General features: G+C 36.1%; 1 protein-coding gene across 10 annotated transcripts in view; it reads right to left on the minus strand.

Annotated features, from left to right (window-relative positions):
- Nucleotides 1–20,899, minus strand: part of WRN (WRN RecQ like helicase) — a 119,081-nt gene that overhangs the window by 51,353 nt on the left and 46,829 nt on the right. For all 10 annotated transcript variants that reach the window (XM_081523505.1, XM_081523506.1, XM_081523511.1 and 7 more), the window contains 7 exons: nucleotides 19,452–19,527; nucleotides 17,724–17,791; nucleotides 17,271–17,379; nucleotides 16,618–16,686; nucleotides 11,090–11,172; nucleotides 6,859–6,965; nucleotides 1,265–1,452 (listed from right to left, as the gene is read on the minus strand). In XM_081523505.1, the coding sequence (XP_081379631.1) occupies nucleotides 1,265–1,452; nucleotides 6,859–6,965; nucleotides 11,090–11,172; nucleotides 16,618–16,686; nucleotides 17,271–17,379; nucleotides 17,724–17,791; nucleotides 19,452–19,527 (700 nt within the window). The remainder of the gene's footprint in view (nucleotides 1–1,264; nucleotides 1,453–6,858; nucleotides 6,966–11,089; nucleotides 11,173–16,617; nucleotides 16,687–17,270; nucleotides 17,380–17,723; nucleotides 17,792–19,451; nucleotides 19,528–20,899) is intronic.

Genomic DNA, 20,899 nt, shown 5'->3' on the forward strand with positions numbered 1-20,899 from the left:
CAAGGCAAGCACAGTTTCAAAAAGGATAGGGTTATTAGGGAGAAATACCCTAGAGCTTGAGAATACTATGGACTGAAAAGGATCAAATATTAGGAAAATAAATAAGAATCTGACTGTGGAGACTCTAACGTGAAATAAATAGCCTTCTCCAAGAGAATATTTTACCTTTAGGACAGAAAGGAAGTGTAGTACAATGTATATGCACTTCGGAGAGATTCCCTAGAGCAGCCAGAACACTCAAAATACATTCATTACATGCGCGCTTTAACCTGAACACAGGACAGTCAAGCCAACAGTGAATTCTACATTTAAATTCATCCTAAAAGACCTTGAGAGTTACTTTAGGGTTTCCTAACCTAGGATCAATCTTCTTTTTATTACTTTCTGAGAAGGAAAATACTAACAATGTTCTTTAAATTCTATTTTCTTAGGTTTGCTTTGGGTTTGTATGGATAGGACAAACAATTATTTTCACTTACTCTAACTTCACATTTCATAATGCGAAAATTTTAAGTTTTTCACTGAGGAGGTAGATCAGAGAAGCTTTCTTAGCATACACATAAAATGCCTCCAAACAAAATACATAGGAAGAAGTGCTAGTGGCAGTTCTACATCAGTAAAATGAAAATAATATGTAGCTTACAGAACAGTTATAAAAATCAAACTAAATCATTTACATGAAGCACCTAGGATACTACTTGATACATGATATGGGCTCAAAAAGTATTTAAATTCCTTAAAACTCAAGTTAGTCATATAACTAGTGAACTAGGCAGAATTCAGATAAAAGGCTCATTTGCTTTTTTTGTATATTTGTCAATTACTAAGAGTGTAGTGAAAATCACTCAATCGTGTCCAACTCTTTGCAACCCGGTAGACCATAGAGTCCACGGAATTCTCCAGGCTAGAATACTGGAATGGGTAGCCTTTCCCTTCTCCAGGGGATCTTCCCAATCCAGGGATCAAACCCAGGTCTCCAACCCAGGTCTCCCCCATCGCAGGATTCTATACCAGCTGAGCCACCAGTGAAGCCCATTAAGAGTGTATGTCCTCTTCAAATAACAGTATGGAGTATAAAAACATAAGAAAAATTAGTTTCTCCCTTCTTCAGTCACTGATTATATAACATCACACTTGAACCTAAGCTAAGCAGAATTTCAAATATGTTAAATATACATTCCAAAGAGTTAAGTTTTAAAAATAAAATACATTTTTTATAAAGAACAAAATAGTTACCAAAATTTATCAACCATGAAATTCTCACCTTGACTTACAGACGAGAAACTGCTCCAGATCCTGCAGGATGCTTCCTGTTTTTCGTCCAACTTCTAAATACAAGTTTGGTCGATCAAAACCAGTACAGGTTATATGAGGATCCTTGAGTTTTAAGCAACATACAATATCTTCTCGGATTGAAGAACCTGCCGTAGCAGTCAGTGCAACAATTGGAACCTGAAATAAGTAAAAGTGATTTTTAACAAAGGAGAGAGGTCGTTAATTCCCAACATTTCTACTGTCTTCTTAGAAAGACACTGGAAGACAATTATAGGAAGAATAGAGAACAGTGATAAAAATGAAACTTTAAAATTATTCTTTCAAAGAAGAAGAAAAACACTTTCTTTTTACTTGTTTCTCAGCCTTCTAAGAAATCATTCAAACACTAAACTCATAAGATTTCTAAATGCAATTTCTATCTTAAGTTAAATCCACTTATTAGCTATCTACCTCTCCATTTATTATTTATACATTTATAACAGTGCTGGGACAAATGAGGGGTAAATGTCTTATCTTTGACAATCTATAATTCACAAATTATAAACCCTGCACTCACTGAAAATTTAGCCATGCAAAGCCCAACCAAGGCTCTTTTTTTACTCCTACATTAAATACATTGGTACATGGCTTTTCAGATATAAAATAACAGCTCTCAATGACCTGGATAACCTCTCAACAGTTTTAAAGGGTTAATTGTGGCATACAATATAAAAGGAAAATGCAGAAAATAAGACATCTATTATTAACTGATTCCTTGAGCAACCAAGTCATGTTCTATTTTCAGTACAGTAGACTTCTAGATTTAATTTTTTCATCAGTATTATCATTGGGAGTATTAATCAACTATGCAATCATTTCATAATCAGAAAAACTGTTCCTATATAATTAGCTGCTTGATATCCAAGATTACAACTTTCTGAATACTTTTTGGCTTATTATAAAATATGGTAAATAATATGCTCATAACACAGCTCTTCAGATGCAATACATCTACCCTGCAAATCAGTTGAAGCAATTACTGTACATAAGTGAAAATTTAAGTGCAATTTGTAAAAAAAGCAATTACAGAATTTGAAAAAAGATACAATTTATTAAAAACTGTAAACTACTTTTATAATCAATATAGCTTTACTGAATTGAAAACTATCTCAAAGTTCATGCAAAGAAAAATCAATTAAGTCTGGGAGCAGTTTTTAAATGGAAAAAAATGATACCCAAATCAATGTGACCAGTTAACTGACATTTTGATATTCTCTATCCTTAAATTCTGTGAAATTATTAAAAAACACCCCAAATCAACTTAATTGATTTTTGGCTTACAATCAGACTGTTCTCTGAATTTAGAGAGCATCTACCTAAAAATATATAGGAACAGGCCAATTTATAAAGAAACTAGTTTCTCTAATCAAGGCTTAATATATATGTATATACCTTTATCTACATCTGGATATATCTTTGTATATACATGTATATATCTTTGTATACATATGTATATGTATACAAATATATGTATATATCTTTATATGTATATATTTTTATACATATATATATAGACAAGATATATACAAGATACATATACAAGATATATATGTATATATCTTTATAGCAAATAAAAATATCTGTATCAAAAATATGGCTGAGAATAAGGGAAGTTTAAACACTGAATTTCCCAGGACATGAACATTCTCACCTTACCACAATGAAGCATTTCCATCAATTTAACTGTTATTCAAACAATTTATAAATGGACTAAAAAAATGCTTGATATTTAACTGCATATACACATAAAGACAGACGTTTTCAGGATAGAGACTATAAAGAAAAGAGGGCTTGGTTTGTTTCTGTGTAGTATCATGTTAAGAGTAGACAAGCAATGCTTTTGTGAAAAAAAGGAAATAAGCACGAACCCTGACACATTTTGAAGAAGTTAGTAGAAAAATCAGGCAAAATAGCAGCACAGTAGTATAAAAATCTAGCTCAGTAACAGTTGCCTGAGTTCAAAGCCAGCTTTCGCCACTAATGAGATGTGAGATTTTGAGCTGCTTATTTTAGATACATTGGCTGCACTGTACAACTTGCAGAATCTTAGTTCCCCAACCAAGGATCGAACCCATGCCCCCTGAAGTGGAAGTGCGGAGTCTTAACCATTGAATCGCCAGGGAATTCCCATGAGCTATTTACTTCATATTCTAAACTTTGGTTTCCTCATCTATAAGATGGCTACAATAACAGCAACAACCTCAGAAAGTCACTGTGAAGAGCAAATGGGATAAAAGGTCTAATATGCTGAATATAACGGCATAGTACAGGGAAAGCATGTGAGAAGTGTCAGCTATTACTGATATTATTATGGCAACATCTGAAAAGAATTCTACACAAGAACTCCAGAGACATGGCCACTACTCCCAGATTTGCCACTCACTTTGGCAAGGGCTAACTTCTCTTGGCCTTGGTTTTTTCATCAAAATATGAGATGGAGAGGGCTACTGGATGTTAACCTCTCTTCTAACTTAAAAATTCCCACTTTACCACGATAAATGCCTTATTCTAGTGACCAGCTAACAGAGAAAATCACTATAAATGATTCACTCCTTTGCTGACATCCTAGAAAGTCACAGTTAAGAATGCTGCTTCTGACCAATACAGTATACTAACACATATATATGGTATTTAGTCAATCAGTAAAGATAACCATGTATGTGAGACATCAAAAGAGACACAGATAAATAGAACAGTATTATGGACTCTATGGGAGAGGGCGAGGGCGGGATGATATGGGAGAATGGCATGGAAGCATGTAAATTATCATATGTGAAACGAATCGCCTGTCCAGGTTCAATGCATGATGCAGGGTGCTCGGGGCTGGTGCACTGGGATGACCCAGAGGGATGGGATGGGGAGGGAGGTGGAAGGGGGGTTCTGGAAGGGGAAAACATGTACACCCATGGTGGATTCATGTCAATGTATGGCAAAACAAATACAATATTATAAAATTAAAAAATAGAAAATAAACTAATAAAAAAAAAAGAATGTTGCTTCTGTAACTTAGAAAACACAGTAAAGTAGTGGAATGCATTAAATTTAAAGGAACAATATTAACTTTTACTTCAGAAATGAACAAAATATTTTTGCTTAGAAACTCTGGTGCTTTATGATATTTAAAAGAAGTAAACTAGGGTAAAGCTTAAAAATAACACTCAGGTTGGCTAGGACAAAGGTGTGTCTATACAACCTGGTTTGTTGGGAAGCTCTCAGTTTATCTGGTCATCACAGCATAGTTCTTTTAACTGGAGGCTAATTACTTTACAACATTGTAGTGGTTTTTGCCATACATTGACATGAATCAGCCATGGGTGTACATGTCTCCCCCATCCTGAACCCCGCCTCCCACCTACCTCCCCATCCCATCCCTCAGGGCTGTCCCAGTACACCAGCTTTGAATGCCCTGTCTCATGCATCGAACTTGGACTGGTGATCTATTTTACATATGGTAATATACATGTTTCAATGCTATTCTCTCAAATCATCCCACCCTCGCTTTCTCCCACCAAGTCCAAAGTCTGTTCTTTATATCACAGCATAGTTCTTAAGAGCTTCAACCTTTTAATTTTTCAAAGCAAACTGGTATGGTTGGTAAATTACCTTGTCACTCAGTTTTATCAAGTTCTCAACTCACGAAACTTGTTCTTTAAATTGGCAAACCTTGGTTTCTTTGGTAATAAGTACAAAGTTTTGGTGAAACAAGCAATAAAATGTAAATTAATCTTGTGACTATAAATCTAGGAATGCCTTAGACATATACTTCAATGGTGCTACCACTACAAATTCCAAGAACTGTTACTATTTCATTTGCCTCTGAATTTGGATGGTGCAGTTAATCTATATACTCCATAATATACTTCATTCATTCATTCACTCACTTATTCCAAATAGTTACTGTCTACTATGTGCTAATCTTTGTAAAGGGGCTGGGAGGAACGTCATGGAAAGATCCAAAATGCCTCATTTCTTACAGTTCCTCTTACTTGAATTTTATAGAACTTTAAGGTTGATGTAAAGCTTTCCAGGGCTTCCCTGTTGGCTCAACAGTGAAGAATCCACCTGCAATGCAGGAGACGCAGGTTTGATCCTTGTGTAGGGAAGATCCTCTGGAGAAGGAAATGGCTACCCACTCCAGTATTCTTGCCTGGAAAATTCCATGGACAGAGGAGCCTGGTGGGCTACAGTTCATGGGGTCGCAAAGAGTCACACATAGCTGAGCAAATAAACAACAACAAAGCTTTCAACAACAAAGTTGTGCTTTGGAGATGCATTTTGTCAGATTCTCTCCAAATGGGAGTAAGTTAGTGATTTTTTTTTTTGCTATTTTTGAACTTATTGAAATAGTACAGTGTGAAGCATTGGTGACAGTCAGCTGTAACTGTGATTAGAAGAAAAAAGGCACTGAGAACAGTGAAGAAAATGAGAGCCCTACAGCCACCAGGTGGCATTTCTCACCGCTTAGCTCACAAAGAGATTTCACAAAAACACTAGGGAGAAAGGTTTCTCAGCCATGGCTTGACAAACATTCTGGGCTCAGTGAATCATCCCAAGAAATGAAATAATCCAATGGAGTCCACAGCCTGACACAATAAAAGACTAATTCAATATCGAAAAGCATTTCAGAACTGCATAAAACACTTAAACCCCCTCTAACACAATCCTTCTAGAATCATAGGCCCAGGAAAGGATTACAGACAGCAATCTTCCAAAAGCTGACTTTAAACTGTTCTAAATTAATGAAAAGCAGTCCTCAAGGAATCTGAGCCTACTGGCTTTCACCATTTCAATCTTCTGTTTCTATTAATATTACAGGAATTATTAACACTACTAATCTTTCTATATTATCCATACTGCTTCATGCACTACCATTTGGTACTACTGCTTCCACTTTTATGGGTAATTCTGAATCTAAACTCCTTTACTGGACTCTCTGCTACTTCAGGCCAGAAACTGTTTTAAACTTCTTTCAAGTCATTTGCACTGGAAGCCCGTACAGTGTCCCACTGTGTAGCACTGCCCGGCTCTACCACTCACTGCCTGTGCAGTCAAGTTACTTCTCAGGGTCTCAGCTTTCTCATCAGAATTCACTTATTCATTTACCCAGTTATTTATGGAACACCCACTATGTGACCGGCACTGTTGTAGATTTTATCAACTAAACCAGCAAAAGTTCCTCCCCACAAAGAATATGCTGGTAGGGACCCACAGGCCACAGACAAAATATATTAAAGTACGTTAACACTGCTAAGTGTTATTTAAAAGACAGCAAAGGAATATGAGGAATGCTGAGAGTTGTGGGAAGGGGGTTAATTTGAAAATCTGACTACAGTGGCCCAGGAGGCCTAAATGAAAAAGTACTTTTTCAGCAAAGACTTGACAGAAGTAAAAGATACACCATGTTGTAAAAAAACCTTTCCCCTGCTTAAAAATCAACCATTCGCCCTTTCATAAAAAAATTTTCAGATTTTTGGCCATTCCCCAATCCTGTATTCTCCCTTGCTAAGCAAGTCATTTCAACACGTTGTACTTGGCAAAGCTTACCTTCGGGAGTTTTGCCTTTAGGGAACCCAAAGTCCTGAATGAATTTCTAAAATCATGTCCCCACTCAGAAATACAGTGAGCCTCATCCACAGCAATAAGTGTGATACCTATCAAAAAAGAAAAATATGGAAATGGAGAAGATAAAGTTCAAAAAAGTAATAAACTCATCTAAAGTTTTACCACCAATTTCACTTTGAATATGTAAATATAACAGAAAGGAGAAAAATAATTCAAAGTATTGATTCATATAAAAATATAAGCATAAATAATGGCAAATAACACCAAAAATTGCACTTCCCAGGTGGTGCTAGTGGTAAAGAACAAAAAGACCAATGCAAGAGATGTAAGAAATGGAGGTTTGATCCCTGGGTCAGGAAGATCCCCTTCAGGAGGAAATGGCAACCCACTCCAGTATTCTTGCCTGGAGAATCTCATGGTCAAAAGGGCCTGGAGGGCTACAGTCCATGGGGTCACAAAGAGTTAGACATGACCGAAGCGACTTAGCACGTACACCAAAAATTATTACTGAGAATAAGCAAAGTGAGATATATGGTTAAAAGGCAGATGGATAAAAGAAAGAAATATTAATATCTATTTTTCAAACAACATATTTATTCAATTTTAGTTTTCATCATTATTTCTCAGAGAAATTAATTACTACTACTCTGTCCTCAAAGCTATCACTCATCTGCAATGATAATACCTTAAAAAGAAGAGCTGTTCTAATTCTCATTCATAATACTTTTAATTTTATCTCACGGATTAGCTATCCAAAGAGAAAGAGTCAGCATATTTCTACTGAGAGTAAATTCATCACTGTCTGTGACTGATCACTACAGAATTCCTCTGAAATGCCAGTTCTGAAAGACAGGATGACATCACAGTTTCTAATATAAAATGGGAAGGGAAGAACTATATCTCATTTTGTACAAAGTAGGTAAGAAGGAAGGCAAATTGTTCCTTCTTCACCTAGCAACCCCTTTGCTCCGCACCCACCCCTACCCCCACAATGAATTAGAATCAACAGTGTATAGTAATGCCTCTCAGAAAAGGGCTTTACTATATAACCATCCATGAAAATGTCTTCAGATATTTCAAAGTAATGACAGTAGAGCTTTTGCCCTTGATTACCAAATTAATACTTAAGAAACAAATAATTCTTCCTTCAACGGGGATGATTACAACTTAATGTTTATCTGCGTATTTATGTTTTGTCACTGTGTGTTAGCTGCTCAGTTCAGTTCAGTTCAGTCGCTCAGTCGTGTCTGACTCTTTGCGACCCCATGAACTGCAGCACGCCAGGTCTCCCCGTCCATGGAGTTCTCCAGGCAAGAATACTGGAGTAAGTTGCGATTCCTTCTTCCAGGGGATCTTCCTGGCCCAGGGGAAGTTTTGCCACTGGGGGCTAATTAAAAACATAAGTCAGACTACCTAGACGCATAACTTGCCCTACCAATTATATTACTTTAAGCATGTTACTTAAGCTTTCACGTGTCAGTTTCCCATAAGTGTAAGGTAGATAATAAAAGTAGCTAACATTTTTTTAGTTACTCTTAAGATTAAGATCATTCACATAAAATGCTAAGATAGGGGCTGGCATAAAAGACTGCTCAACTTAAAAAAAAAAAACTATTATTATTCTAGTTATTGTGCTAGTCGCTTGGTCACATCCAACTCTCTGCAACCACATGGACTGTAGCCCACCAGGTTTCTCTGTCCATGGGGTTCTTCAGACAAGAACACTGGAGTGGGTTGTCATTTCCTTCTCCGGGGGATCTTCCCAACCCAAGAATCGAACCAGTGTCTCTTCTGTCTCCTGCATTGGCAGGCAAGTTCTTTACCACTAGTGCCACCTGGGGAAATGCCTACTATGTTCCAAACACTTCCCTAGGAATAAAATAATAGTAAAACGCAATTCATGATCTCTAGGAGCTCACATTTCTAAAGGAAGAAACAGAGAAACATGCATATAACTACAATTCATTGAGATTAACAATTACAACAGGGTTGGAGAAGGAAAGAAAAAAAGAAAAACTTGCTAAATCTGAGCAAATACAGAATGATTCACATCAAAATTCTATTAACTGATGAGTGGGAAAAATTCAATATTACCACTATACTTATTTGGCTTTAGAAACTACACGACCCAGATTTTAAATTAAATAGGTTAAAACAGAGAATGACAACTCCTTCATTTTAAAACCCTCCTTAAAATCACAGGTTTGATTAACTAGCTTTGGCACTTCCCCGGTGGCTCAGTAGTAAAGAATACACCCGCAATGGAGGAGACGCGGAAGATGCGGGTTTGCTCCCTCGGTCAGGAAGATCCCCTGGAGAAGGAAACGGCAACCCACTCCAGTATTCTTGCCTGGGAAATCCCACAGACAGAGCAGTCTGGCAGGCAGGGATAGGAAAAGAGTCAGACAGAACTAAGCAACTAAAACAACAACAACTACTATTTTTTAATGGAGTTAAACTTTGTCGCTCACAACCAGCTGATGCAAGCTTCTGCCAATTTTCCCATTAAATGTGCAAGTCCAAGTGTCTGCCCAGCTCTAGGATGCATTTCATTTTGACACACCAGTCATTAAAGCCTTATTCCCAAATTTACAAGACAATTACAGGTATGTTTGCTCTTACGGTATCTCTATATAAAATTCTGCTTGCTGCTTCTGTTATAAACTCACACTACTTAAATAATAACATTTCATAAAAATCATAAATCAGAATAGCTAAATGTCAAAACTACTGTACAAATGAAATTCTGAGTATATTCACTTCTGCAAGCATTGTAAAATGAAAGTTAAACAAAAATACTTCAGAGAGAATTTATCCTATTTTGTTCAACATTGAGAGCCACCCAAAAAGAGCATTTTCATCCACCTTAGGCAGATAGTCAGCTCTAATAATTGCAGTGTTCATAATTTATTCCTTTACAAAAAATTAAAATAGAGAATCAGAACAACCTGTCAAGAGGCTCTAAGTAAATATTAGATTAAATGCATCACAGAAACAAAGCAAATGTTAAAATGGAACAAAACATATCCAGACCACTAGGTACATAGACCCTAACTTTTGCAATAAAACCATGGAATTTATATATCTAGAGTTGTTGATTTTAATCTGAATTGAAATATTCATAAGAACTTTATACAACCTAATAGGATACACACCAAATTTCTTTTAAATTAAAGGCAAAAATATAACATGCCAATAAGGGAGTTTAACAGCTGATGGTTGCACTTTTTGATAATATACTTAATCAAATGCTAATTTCTGCCCTCATTCTTTTGTTGATACTTAACACATATTAAAAGATAAATACTTGTTTTCATTATACTACGAGAATAACTGTTACATGCTTTCCCAGAGTTATCTGCAAGTAACCATTAAATGAGACACCACAATGTTTAAAAAAACTTTACGTGCTAGGAATTATTTTAACACATAAATATAAAATGAGATCATATTACATTAGAAAGCAAAGATTGTCTGGTTTAACTGAATGTTTGAAACATGAACAATTGCAATAGAATCTGTGATTATAGCTCTTAGATAGCTGAGCCTGATCATCAAGAAGGGAAAAAAGAGACAAAAATGTTTTTAGCACACACATCAAAAACAATACCAGCTTTTGACTAATTTTTTATTTACATTTTCTAGGAAACAGACTATGACATACTATCTAATTTTTAAAATTAATCATACTCACTGACAACAAATAGTCAAAGGTACTGTGGTCTCCAACCTGAACATCACACATCAGAATCACCAGTGAAAAGACTACATCTGCCACAGCCTCATAGCAGGTGCATTAAATCACAATTTTCAAGGTTGGAGGATGATATTTTCCAAAGTTTGAAAGGCGATTCTCATGAACAATAAGAGTAGAGAACTACTACATTGATTAAGATTCAGAATACCAAAAAAAGGAAATTATAATATCACAAAGATTCAACATTTATTCAATAATATTTTTAATGCCTACTATGTGCCAGGCAACATACTCAGGAAATATAAATAAATAAGAGCATTTTCCCCTAAAAAGTTTATAGTCCAGTAGAAGAAAACAGGTATACAAACAGGCAATTATAATCCAGGAGCTTAATTTCTAGGGCAGAAGGAATTGTGGGACAGGACAGGAGAGGCAGAGATTTCCTGGATCCATCCACAAGTTTAAAGAATATCTCACTTTAACAAGTACTTATAAAGATTCTATCATCCCACTTACCAATATTAGCTTCAAGCTGCTGAAGTAGGTCCAAGTTACCTGCACAGAATTCTGGAGTTAGGTATACAATCCGGTATTTGCCTCTGTAAAAACAAACAAAGAAATAGGAAATGTAAAAACAATCACCAAATGAATATAACTGAAAATCATAACACAGTATAATTTTTTAAAATAATGCATTACATCAATTAAAAACAAAATGCATATTATATGTGTGGACATATGCACATATATTTGTTCTCTGATTTCATTTCAATTCATCAAAACAAACATGGCAACACCAGTCATAGTATGCAGTGTAAGGTGCCATTAGAAGCCAGATTCTGATTTCCAGCAGTGTAGCCCCAAAATCGCAGTGCTGGAGTTAACTGATCAAGCCTACAGTAAACCTTCTATACGTTAGCAATCTGCCTACATGCCACCTTCCTTGGAGAATGACAACCCCATTACTCTACCCTTGATCCCATCTCCACAATTAAACCCGCAGCACCCACATTTCTCCTGTATATTCTGCTCTATTTCCCACATCTTCTTGGGCCAGTGATGAAGAGCATATTAAGGTCAAGTTAGTCAGTCTCCTTCCTAGAATCTGGGGGTCTAACCAAGTAACAACCAGTCAGTCTCCAAGCAGCAAGATTTGTAACATGTAAATGAAAAATACCTGCAATCTATTTTGTGACTAGAAAAGCAGAGAATGCTTACCTTCTGAGAGAAAGCAAGAGGAAGACACACAGAGGATTTAGGTAAAAGAAAAAAAAATGCCCTATTGTATTTTCAATACTGATTCTAGTCTCTCCCTGAGGGCTGGCTAATTTCTTTACATAGGGATCCACAAGCCATTCCTGTATCCTTACTATAAAATTTGATACTTGTTTAAACTAGTTTGATTGATTTCTATTCTGTGCAGATAGAATCCTAATAAAGACAGTGTTTGCAATGAAAAGGGGTAGGGCAAAAGAGGTACAGAGTCTGTTTTCCATTCTACCAAATGAAGACTTAGATTAAATTAAATAAAATGAAATAATGTTCTTTATGAAACCACTTCAAAATATTTAATCTACTGTGTGCTAGGCCTGGTGCCTTCACTAGGAATGGGAAGAAAACAACTAAGAAAAAAAGTTATGCTTTTCATATCATGAAATTAACTCAGTAGTCTAATTAACACAGGGAACTATATAATTAGTTCTGATGCCAGACTATCTAGGTTGGAATCTCAGTTCTACTTCTTACAAGCTAAGTAATCTTAGGAAGGTATTTAACTTCAGTGTGCATCAGTTCTTCAGGGTAAAACAGTGATAAGAACTATAAAGACAGCTAATCCTTTAGATTTCTAGATTCAAAGTAAACCCAATCAAATCCCAACTGGCAATTTAGTTGAAAAGGTGATATTGAAATACAAAGGACCTAGAATAGACCCCAAAAAATCGGGGGAAAAAAAAAAAAACCTACTTTGAAAGAACAAGAAAACAAAATTGGAAGACCTATATTACCTAATTTCAAGACATTATAAAGCTATAGTAATCAAGACACCAATCAAGGCAGACAAACAGACTGACAAAATAGAAAATAAACACTGTAGCAATAAACCCATGTATATTTAGTCAATTTAGTTTTTACAAAGGTGCAAAAGCAATACAGTTGAGAAAAGATAATCTTGCCAACAAATGGAGCTGGAAAAAATGGATGTGCTTAGGTTAAACAAAAAAAGAACTGCAGTCAATACCTGATCTAATATACAAGATTTACACAAAATGGATCACAGATCTACATGTAAAACATAAAACTGTAACATTTTTAGAAGAAAATATAAAGGAAAATCTCTGTGACCTTGAGTGAGGCACCAAAAAGCAACAACAAAAGCAAAATCCATAAAAAAACAAACTGACAAACTGGACGTTGTAAAAACGAAAACCTGTTACTTTTCAAATTAACTGTTAGGAGAATGGTCTGCCTTCACCGAAATCTCGTATGTTGACCTTCCTCCCACTGCCTCTTTGGAGCAGTCTACGAACTATTTGAGATGCTGCCTCCCATGCTGCCGTCCTCATTTTGCCCCAGATAAAACTTAACTCACACACACACAAAAAATCTGTTAGGAGAATGAAAAATGGAGTCATAAACTAAGAGAAAATGTTTGCTAACCATATAGCAAGTGAAGGATTTGTATTCAGAATGTATAATATAAACTATCAAAATTCACAAGAGAAAAAAAAGAATAAGCAAAAGATGGATATAAACACTTCATCAAAGATACACAGATTTAAAAAAAAATAGATAAACAGATGGCTAATAAGTATATAAAGAGATGCTCAACATAATTAGTCCTTCAGTTCCGTTCAGTCGCGTCCGACTCTTTGCGACCCCACAGACTGCAGCACACCTGTCCATGACCAACTTCCAGAGCTCGCTCAAACTCATGTCCATTGAGTTGGTGATGCCATCCAACCATCTCATCCTCTGTCGTCCCCTTCTCCTCTGCCTTCAATCTTTCCCAGCATCAGAATCTTTTCCAATGAGTCAGTTCTTCGCATCAGGTGGCCAAAGTGTTGGAGCTTCAGCATCAGTCCTTCCAATGAATATTCAGGACTGATTTCCTTTAGGATAGACTGGATGGATCTCCTTGCAGTCCAAGGGACTCTCAAGAGTCTTCTCCAACACCACAGTTCAAAAGCATCAATTCTTTAGCACTCAGCTTTCTTTATGGTCCAACTCTCACAACCATACATGACCACTGGAAAAACCATAGCTTTGACTTGACAGACCTTTCATGGCAAAGTAACGTCTCTGCTTTTTAATATGCTGTCTAGGTTGGTCATAGTTTTTCTTCCAAGGAGCAAGTGTCTTTTAATTTCATGGCTGCAGTCACCAGCTAAAGTGATTTTGGAGTCCCCCAAAATAAAGTCTCTCACTGTTTCCATTGTTTCCCATCTATTTGCCATCTATTTGCCATGAAGTGATGGGACCAGGTGCCATGATCTTCATTTTTTGAATGTTGAGTTTTAAGCAGCCTTTTCACTCTCCTCTTTCACTTTCATCAAGAGGCTCTTTAGTACTTCTTCACTTTCTGCCATAAGGGTGGTGTCATCTGCATATCTGAGGTTATTGATATTTCTCTCGTCTATCTTGATTCTAGCTTGTGCTCCATCCAACCCGGCATTTTGCATGATGTACTCTGCATATAAGTTAAATAAGCAGGGTGACAATAAACAGCCTTAACGTCCTCATTAGGGAAATGCAAATGAAAAACACATTGAGGGGCTTCCCTGGTGGTTCAGTGGTAAAGAATTTGCCTGTCAATGCAGGAAACACGGGTTCAATACCTGGTACCAGAGGATTCCACGTGCCACAGAGCAACGAAGCTCATGTGCTGGAACTACCAAGCCTGTGCTCTAGAGCCTGAGAGCAGCAATGACTGAGCCCACGTGCCACAACTACTGAAGCCCCTGCACCATAACGCCTGTGCTCAGCAACAAGAGAAGCTACTGCAATGAGAAACCAACACACCACAACTAGAGAGTAGCCCCCCTCTCTGCAACTAGAGAAAAGTCCACACAGCAACAGAGACCCAGCACAGACAAAAACAAATTAGAAAAATTTAAAAACACACACTGACATTCTATTAAAATGGCTAAAATTAAAAACTTGGCCATACCAAGTGATGGCAGAAATGAGGAGAAATAAGAATTCTAAGACACTGCTGGTAGGAATGTAAAATGGTACAACCACTCAAAAAGTCTGGCAATTTCTCAAAAACTTAACACAGAATAACTATGTGATTCAGCACAGGCCTTCCCTTGGAGCTCAGTGGGTAAAGAATCTGCCTGCAACGCAGGAGACCTGGATTCGATTTCTGGGTCAGGAAGATCCCCTGGAGAAGGAAATGGCAACCACTCCAGTATTCTTGCCTGGCGAATCCCACAGACAGAGGAGCCTGGCGGGGTACAGCCCATGGGGTCACAAGAGTCGGACATGACTTAGCAACTAAACCACCATCACGGATCAGTGGTAAAGAACCTGGCTGTCAATGCAGGAGACACAGGTTTGATCCCTGGGTCAGGAAGATCCCCTGAAGAAGGAAACGGCAACCCATTCCAGTATTCTTGCCTGAGAAAACTCAGGGAAAACAGAGGAGCCTGCCAGGCTACACAGTCCTCAGGGTCACAAAAGAGTCAGATATGACTTAGTGACTGAAGAACAAGAGCAGCCATCCTACTCCTAGGCATGTAGACAGAAGAACAGAAAACATATGTTCCCATAAAAACTTAGACACAAATATTCACAGTACCATTATTCATAACAGCCAGAAAGTGGAAACAACATAAATGTCTATCACTGATGACTGAACAAATAAAATATGGTATGTTCATATAATGGAGCATTACTCATTCACAAAAAAAGATGAAGTACTGGTAATATTATGCTAAGTAAAAGAAGCCAGACACATAAGGCCACATCCTATATGAGCCCATTTATACACAATGTCCAAAAAGGCAAATAAGAGAGAGAGCAAGTTGATTAGCTTTTGGAAGGGCTTTTAGGAGGGGACAAAGGGGTGTGTGATTGCGTCATGTTATGGAGGTTTTGGAAAAGACCCTGATGCTGGGAAAGACTGAAGGCAGAAGGGGACAACAGAGGATGAGATGGTTGGTTAGCATTGACTAACTTGATGGACATGAGTTTGAATAAGCTCCGGGAGTTGGTGATGGACAGGGAAGCCTGGCATGCTGTTGCAAAGAGCTGGGATCACAAAGAGTTGGACATGCCTGAGCAACTGAACTGAACTGATGGAGGTTTTGGAAGGTTTTGAAAATGTTCTGGAATTAGGTAGTGGTGATGGTTGTACAACACTACGAATGTACTAAAAGCCACTGAACTGTACACTTTGAAAAATAATTTAAATGATGAATATTATGTCATGTTGATTTACCTCAATAGAAAAGAGAAAAGTTAAACATATCTATCACATGACCCAGTCATTCCACTCCCTGGTTGATACGAATGACATGAAATATATGTCCATATAAAAACTTGTATAACAAATGTTTGGGCTTCCCTTGTTGCTCAGCTGGTAAAGAATCTGCCTGCAATGCAGGAAACCCTGGTTTGATCCCTGTGTCAGGAAGATCTCCTGGAGAAGGGGATGGCAATCCACTTGAGTATTCTTGCCTGGAGAATCCTGTGGACAGAGGAACATTGCAGAATGCAGTCTACAGGGTCGCAAAGAGTCGGACACGACTGAGCAACTAAGCACAACAACACGTACAAATGCTCACAGCATCTTTATTTGTAAAATCCTCAAACTGGAAACAACCCAAATGTCTATCAACAGAAGAATGGATAAACAAATTATGGCATATCCATATGATGTAATCTATTCACCAATAAGAAAGAATGAACTATTGGTACATGTAACAACATGGATAAATCTCAATATATGGGGTAGACTAAAAAGTTCAGTCAGGTTTTTCCACTGAGAAAAATACCACAGACACTTGACCACATGATCAGAAATCATATAAATAACTTACAATTTAATATCCTCTACAACATTTTTTGACTGTGCTGATCCAAGAAAACAAGCTGGAATACCGGATATTCTGTAAGAAGAAAAACAAATATCCTGGAATCATGTGCACACTACAAATATCAACTTCATTTTTAAGTGAGAAGAAACAAAAAATTATAATGACGTATATTTCTCTTCTTTGCAGTCTCTTTTTGTAACTCACTAACTTGGTAAATAAATTCCTTCAACGGCTATATTAGAAGACTGGTTGTTAAGGTGGATTTTCCAAAAAGAATGCAAGTACAGGTTGAAGGAATTTAATTTTTTTCATAAATGAAAACTACACCTCTATGTATATGCTTCATACCAAGCTAAAGAAGAAGGGTAACCAACAGAGAAAAGAATTTTGTGATATGTAGTGTCAACTGGCATAAAATTTGCTTTTTAAAAAAAATTGGGGGGGGGGCAGTCATCTGGTAGCCCTAAATTACAGAGAACTCAAGAAAGAAGATAAGCTCTTCCACTAAAGTGTCATATATTACTAGTAAAGACAAAGCGACATTTATAGAAATGTGTTAATAGGAACTAGATTTTAACATACATGATAAACCAAGTATTTCCTTGACAGGAGCTAAAAAAAAAGGGTGGCAATGTGGCTCTGCAAGCCTTACTCACTCAAGCCGAAGCACTTGGTCTTCCATCAAAGAAATAAGGGGAGAGATGACAAGGCCAATCCCACCCACATAAACAGGTGGATACTGGAAGCACAAACTCTTTCCATACCCTTTTAAATAAAAATAATACACTCAGAAATATAAAACTAAATCAGGAAGCACAAACTCTTTCCATACCCTTAAAACAAAAATAATACACTCAGAAAAATAAAACTAAATCATTGGTACTCTGATTTCTTCTTACAATGTACTTGCATGAGATGAACAGTCACTACTAATGTGCTACCTTCCTAAGAGTTAATTCGTGCGAAATTCAAGCATCTACCCTCAGCTCATTCTCTTCTACAATTTACACCATTTCTATACATACATATCTTATGAAAAGATTAAGCATTTCAAAATCTTGAAGCTTTATTTTTTAAAGGATAAGGTTATTTGCTTAAGTACAACTTACCAGTTGCCATGACAACAACATTATCTCTTCTTTCTTCCAGTACAGAATGAATCACTTTCCACTGAACCCTGGAGGATGAAAAGGAAAAGGCTACGCTGTTTTACTAATAAGAAATGCAAGAGACAAGTTAAGTCTAACCATTTCCTTACATGTGAATTTTAACTTAAAAGTAAAATAAATAAATAAACATTTAACTGTAGTTAATGATTTACCTGCTGAAGTAATTAGGAGTGTAAGGATGTCTACAATTTACCCTGAGATGCACTTTATTAATAAAAACTGAATGCATTAAAAAGTGGATAGACAGATAATCAATATGTGATAAAGCCATTTTATTTTTTCACTTCCTCCAGAATTTCTTTTACATTTCCAAGCTTCAATAAAAATACGTGAATTCTGGAGCTTTAAAACAGAACTCCGACTTGACAAACTTCCCATTCAAGGTGACTAAACAACTAGGATTTTCATTTATATTTGCATTAAATTTTATTACCTATATCTAAAAATATAAAATAAATTCCAAGCTTCAATCTAAATATCCAACAGAATCACTCATTTAAATAAATAAGAGAAACACTCTAGGTGCAAGGGCTGACTAAGAAGAGAAATGAGGGAAATTTTTGGAGTGACTGCAACGTAGCATATTTTAAAAAGGGTTTAGGTTACATGTGGGTGTGCACGTACACTTAATGTACACTTAAGACTTGCCAATGTTAAACACTTAAGTTTAACCATTTCCTTACATGCAAATTTCAGCTCAAAAGTAAAATAAATATTTAACTATAGTTAATGATTTACATGCTGAAGTAGTTGGGGGGAGTGTAAAGATGTCTACAATTTACCTTGAGATGCATTTTACTAATAAAATTGAATGGATTAAAAAGTGGATAGACAGATAATCAATATGTGATAAATCAAGTATACTAAAATGCTAATAGTTAATTAACAGTGAATATACAGGTATTTGTAGTAGTAAAAAAACTACTATATCTTTGAAACTTCTTTTAATAAAATTTTGAGGGAAAAACACCTGAAAAGGTGATCTTCTGGTATGCTAATAATGATCTATTCTTTCTTATCAGAACACTGGCTACACAGGGTGCCTAGTTTGTGAAAATTCATTGATGTGCACATTGATGTGTAACATGTGTAGGACAAAGTTTAATCCAAAAAAAATGTTTAAGATCAGAATAGAAAAAAAAAGGCTATATTTTTACGTTCCTATTAGCAACAGTTTCATTCAAATTTACTTGTTCTTCATCTCATTTGTATTCCTCTCATTTTAAAACTTATGTAAGTGTGCTCCCCTGGATGTAAATACATTTGACTATGTTAAAACAGGTATGATTATCACTGTTTTTCAAACTACTGTCTTATGAATTCCTATTACATCAACATGCTTTAGACAATAAGATGCACAAAACAGGCACACAGATACTTCTGTAATAAAATAAAAGTCAGGATTAACTTAAGATGAATTTATTAATGTATTTAAACTCAAAACTCTATCTTAAGGAAAACCATTTTTCCTCACTTATAAAAACAATATGCAGATATGAATTATAAATATTACTTCAAAATAATTTTGCACTTAGAAAAATTACAATATAGCATGTATAAACTATAATGAAGCTGTACTTTTACTGTTAAATGGATAGATTATTTGTCTTTTTAACTTTGTGAAGAAAACAGTAAATATGCAATTTAATTAACTGAGACTATACTCACGGCTTAAAACTAGAATGGCCAAAGTAGGTCTTGAGGCAGTTAATTTGCTTTTCAGTAGGTCTTGGTAACAGATAGTCTTAAAATAAAATGGGCATTTATGTTAAAATAAAGGTACACAAAGTGAGAGGAAGCTTTATTTTATTGACTTCTTTTCAAGAATCTAGTTGCTGTGTTGTTGTTCAGTCACTCAGTCGTGTCCGACTCTTTGCGACGCCATGGACTGCAGCACGCCAGGCTTCCCTGTCCTTCACTATCTCCCGGAGTTTGCTCAAACTCATGTCCATTGAGTCAATGAAAGAATATACTGGTAGGTACCAAAGGTCACTGCGGTCTTTTAAATACACTCACTCATTTTTCCTTTGGGTACCAGGCACAACTCCAGATAAACTGTTTGATTAATTTCTTAATACTAAGGAAAAGAACTTTGCTACGATTCACACTTTGCCAGCTTCATAAAAATACAATGTTTTGGAATTTGTTATACTTCTAAAAACTAACATTTAGAGCCAACCATGGCAAACAAAATACCAATCCAAATTTTATAATATAACCAATTTTCAATCAACAGTAAGCAGGAATTAATTACTGTTACAAATAAAATCCATAGATAAAACCTTCATTTTAATTACAATTCCACCAAAAATCTGATCAAAATTCCACCAGCAAAGCAGAATGGAGTTATGTTAACTTCACCCCACTTATTTTCATTTTTTCCTCAAGTTGAAGGATTCATGAGTTGCCAAGAAAGAGCAAAGCAAAGAGTCAAGAAAACCCATCTCTAAACAAATATTTGTCCATGTTTAATACAAGAAAACAAAGAGAAAAAACTTTTTAACATTTTCATATACTTTCCAACTATGAAGTGTGTTTTAAATTTTCCATATTATAAAACTGAAGCAATCTAGCTCCAGAGAGTGTTCTACTCTATGAGAAGATGTCTACAGTTTGTCATAAAGAGTATCATCACTTATACTTAAATGACAGAAGATTCATTTAGCAGATTCTTTACTAGAGTTCACACATACAAGATGAAAATTAGTCCATTTTGCTATTGGACACTGTGTCACTTATTTTAAGTAATAAGCACCTGACGGACATTTATCAACGCCATTTACAACAATGCTTAATATAAGTAATTAATTTATTGTTTCTTATTTCTGTACTGTGCTCAGTCATGTCTGACTCTTTGCAACTCTATGGACTGTAATCCACCAGGCTCCTCTGTCCATGGGATTTTCCAGGCAAGATTACTGGGGTAATGGAGTGGATTGCCATTTTCTCCTTCAGCAGATCTTCCCGACCCAAGGACTGAACCCATGTCTGTCTCCATCATCGCAGATTCTTTACCGCTGAGCCATCGGGCAAGCCCCTGCTTCTTATTAAATGATTTTTTATCATTTTTGACAAAATATAAAACTCAGGATGAAAAGTTTCACGTCATCATGTTC

Source organism: Giraffa tippelskirchi, chromosome 8 (assembly GCF_054371585.1).
Source record: "Giraffa tippelskirchi isolate mGirTip1 chromosome 8, T2T-mGirTip1v1.2.pri, whole genome shotgun sequence".
In the NCBI taxonomy this organism is placed as follows: Eukaryota; Metazoa; Chordata; class Mammalia; order Artiodactyla; family Giraffidae; genus Giraffa; species Giraffa tippelskirchi.